Below are 3,369 nucleotides of genomic sequence, written 5' to 3'. Positions count from 1 at the left end.
GGAAAGAATCAAAGGGGTTGAGGTTACGAGACGTCGACCGCCTCCACTCGCAAGTCCATTTCGAGGGTGGGAGCCGAGGGAACTAAAAGCCTCCAGAATATGAAAAGCCACCCTGAGCTGTGGTGGTGGGGGAGAGGGTGGAGTGGGTGGGAAGGTAGCTGCTGAGGTGGAGGGAAGGAGGGGGGGAGGGGATGGAAGGAGGCTGCGAAGGTGGTACGGGATGGGGGAGGCACTGGAGGGGGAAGAAAGAGGAGAGAGGAAGAAGGTTGTAGGAGATGGGAAGAAGGGAAGACTGTGGTGGGGGGACACGTTGGAGAGGAGGGAAGGGGATGGAAGGAGACTGCTAAGGTGGTACGGGTTGGGGGAGGCACTGAAAGGGGGAAGATGTAGGAAAGGGGAAGGTAGGAGGGAGGAGGTGGAAGAAGATGCAAGAAGGGAGGAAGCTTGATGGGGATTTACTAAGGTGTGGAGGGAAAGGAGGGAGGAAGAAGAGGGGGAGAAGATAGAGAAGGAGGATGGGAAAGTTGGAGGGGGTTGCTAATGTCTGAGGTGGTAGAGGATGATGGGAAGCAAGGAAGACGAGGAGGTGTAGGAGGGAAAGGTTGAAGGGGGTTGTTTAAGTCAAAGATGATAAGGGATCGAGTAGAGTCAAGGAAAAGGAGGTGTGGAGAAGATGGAGGAGTGGCGAACGTTTGGAAGAAGGTTGCTCAAGTGTTGTAAGGGATGGAGGAAGGCAAGGACAATGAGGGTTGACGGGATGTAAAGAGGTTAGGGAGAAGGAAGGGCGGATTTGGAAGGAGAATGGGAGGGAGGGGAGAGTTTTGAGAAGATGGAAGGAAAGGAAAGGGAGGAGACTAAAGGTGAGGGGGTGAGGGGAGGAGCTGTTGAAAGGGGGGAGGGAGAAGGGAGAAGGAAGTGACTGGGGTAGAAATAAAGAGTGGGATAGGACTGGAGGAAGGCAGGTATAAGATGAGAGCGGGAAGACAGGGACAGAAGTTGGGTGGAGATAAGATAGAAAGGGAAGTGGGGGGAGACAGGGAAAGAGAAGGGGGCGGGGGACAGAGGGTGTGAAGTGGAGAGGAGAGAGGTGATGGTGAAAAGGGAGAACTTAGCTTGGAAAAGAAAGGATTTGAAAGGAAGGGGTGGGATAAGCTGAAAGAAAAGATGGTAGGAGATGAAAAAGGATATAGAAGGAGAGAAGGGGTAGTGGAGGAGGAGTGGAAAGGAAACTGAGGGGACGAGGGGAGGGTTAGAAGAGGGGTGGGAGGGAGGGAGGAAGGGACGGGAGGAAGCCTGGTATAAAGGCACCAATATTACCGCTGTTAATCATTACCGTATATAAATAACCCGTATTAACCTCCAATATTTCGTTGCAGCTGCATGATTACATTTAGTTCGAGAAATTTCAGACTATCAAAAGGTAAGTATCTACCTACCTGTCTATCTATCTGCTGTTTTTATGGGTGTGTATATTATATCTGTCTATCTATCTACTCGTATGTGTAAGTTGATAGACAAATTAACAAAGAGACAGATACATACTGATAAACAGAGAGGGAGAGAGAGAGAGAGAGAGAGAGAGAGAGAGAGAGGCCCATGAATGAAAAGAAAATGCCCGCCATTGTTTGTAGCCAGGAGCCCCGTCAGTCTGGTAAATGCTCACTCCTTAATTATGCATTCCACTCCACTCCGCCACTCCACGCACCACTCCCGCACTCACACCAACCCATAATGTCCTTCTCAGGGGGCGTGTGTGGATGGGTGGGTGTGGATGTGTGAGTGGGTGGGGGTGGAGGGGGGATGAGAGGGTGGGTAGATGTGTGAGTGGGTATGGGTGTGTGTGTTAATTCCCCTCCTTACTCCCCCTCTCTCTTTCCATTCCATCCTCTCTTCCTGCCCATCATCATCATCATCAATAATATCATCTTGACACTTAATACTGCCTAAAAATCGAGTGAAGCAAGATTTTAAAAAAGATGAGGAAAAGTGAATCACAAGAGTGGAAGAACTATCAGCATCATGTTCTGTGAAATGGCCTACACAATCATTTACACATCATGCAGACTTTTGAAATACTGTCCTCCCCTGTCATCATCATCATCATCATCACTTTAGCTCTAACATGGAGTAGGAGGAATATAAAAAAGGAACAATAAAAGCAGAACTGTTATCACAGTGACTAACAAAGTTTGAACCAGACATCTTTTCTCTCATAATATGTCTATGGGAATCCAGGCACCAGCTCACAGGCCTAACGCTTCACACTTACCAGTAAGAGTGCTATTAAGTACAAGCCTCTTCGGATAATCGCTAAGTTAGGCTAAAACCGCCAAAATCTGGTAAAAATGCCTTCTAAACCGTTGCTGAATTGAAATAAATACCTCGACATCTACCTATAACTGGATAAAATTGTAGTTCTTTGTGTCCACCCATCATTCACTCCTTTATCATCCCAAAAGCAGCTTAGGGACTAAGAATAGGCTACTTTTTCCAGATATTTAAAGTGAGTTATTAGTCATACTTTCATGAGTTGTACTAAATGAGCAATCAGTCTTAAACCCTACCTCAGATGTAAGCACTGGAATTCGCTAGACCACCAGGCATCCCTTGGATTAAATGGTTGCCATCCAACTTAGTAAATGGATTCCTGGGCTACAAGAACCCATTTGGAGACAATTGAACGCAGCGCTACATCAGCTGAGTGGATGGTAAGCGTTCCCTGTTATCACTTACCAATAAATGTGTTGAATTCAAAAAGCAGCTTCTCTCTCCTGAAGGGCGAGATGGGCGGGTCTCTGTGCTTGATGGGCGGGCAGAAGCATGGACACGCCCACGCCCACCACCGCCCACACCACTCGCCACTCACCATACACCCACGCTTCCTTCACGCCCACTATCTCACGCCCACTTTTCGTACCTCACTGCACAGCTTCTTTCCGCCCCTTGACAAAGCTGTGGGTTTGGATTAGATATGGTTAGTGAAGCTGGCTTGGGTGAGGTTTGATTGGATTAAATTAGGTAAAATTAGTTGGGTTGATTCAATTGGGTTAAATTTGGATATGATAAGGGAGCAAGGTTAAGTTAGGTTAACTTATGTTTGGTATGGTGGACAGATAGAAAGATAGATGTATAGACTGTTAGACAGAAAATAAACAGAGATGTGGACGAAGGATGACGAAAGCTAGAAAAAAAAAAAAAAAGGAAAGAAAAATAAATCATTACAAAACTCTAAGTGAATTTTCGTAAAAGAGTGCGCCGGAGTAAACCGTCTTATATCCTGGAGAAATGGCATCTTCCGCACCCCCACGCAGAATCTATGGTCTTATTTCCTGGTGCCGCGGAGAGTGATGTCCTCGGTGGCAGCGTTAC

At 47.1% G+C, this 3,369-nt stretch overlaps 1 protein-coding gene across 1 annotated transcript in view; it reads right to left on the bottom strand.

Moving 5' to 3' along the window:
- The window catches only part of LOC145411861 (calexcitin-2-like), a 10,726-nt gene extending 7,857 nt beyond the window's left edge, over positions 1-2,869 (bottom strand). Inside the window, exon 1 of the mRNA XM_080281820.1 lies at positions 2,734-2,869. Within this exon, the coding sequence (XP_080137946.1) occupies positions 2,734-2,869 (136 nt within the window). The remainder of the gene's footprint in view (positions 1-2,733) is intronic.
- Between the last annotated feature and the right edge of the window lie 500 nt (positions 2,870-3,369).

Source organism: Coenobita brevimanus, chromosome 91, assembly GCF_032717465.1.
Source record: "Coenobita brevimanus isolate Jiangsu-jjx chromosome 91, ASM3271746v2, whole genome shotgun sequence".
Lineage (NCBI taxonomy): Eukaryota > Metazoa > Arthropoda > Malacostraca > Decapoda > Coenobitidae > Coenobita > Coenobita brevimanus.
Note: the sequence above shows the minus strand (reverse complement) of the source record. Positions and strands in the feature narration are given on the sequence as shown.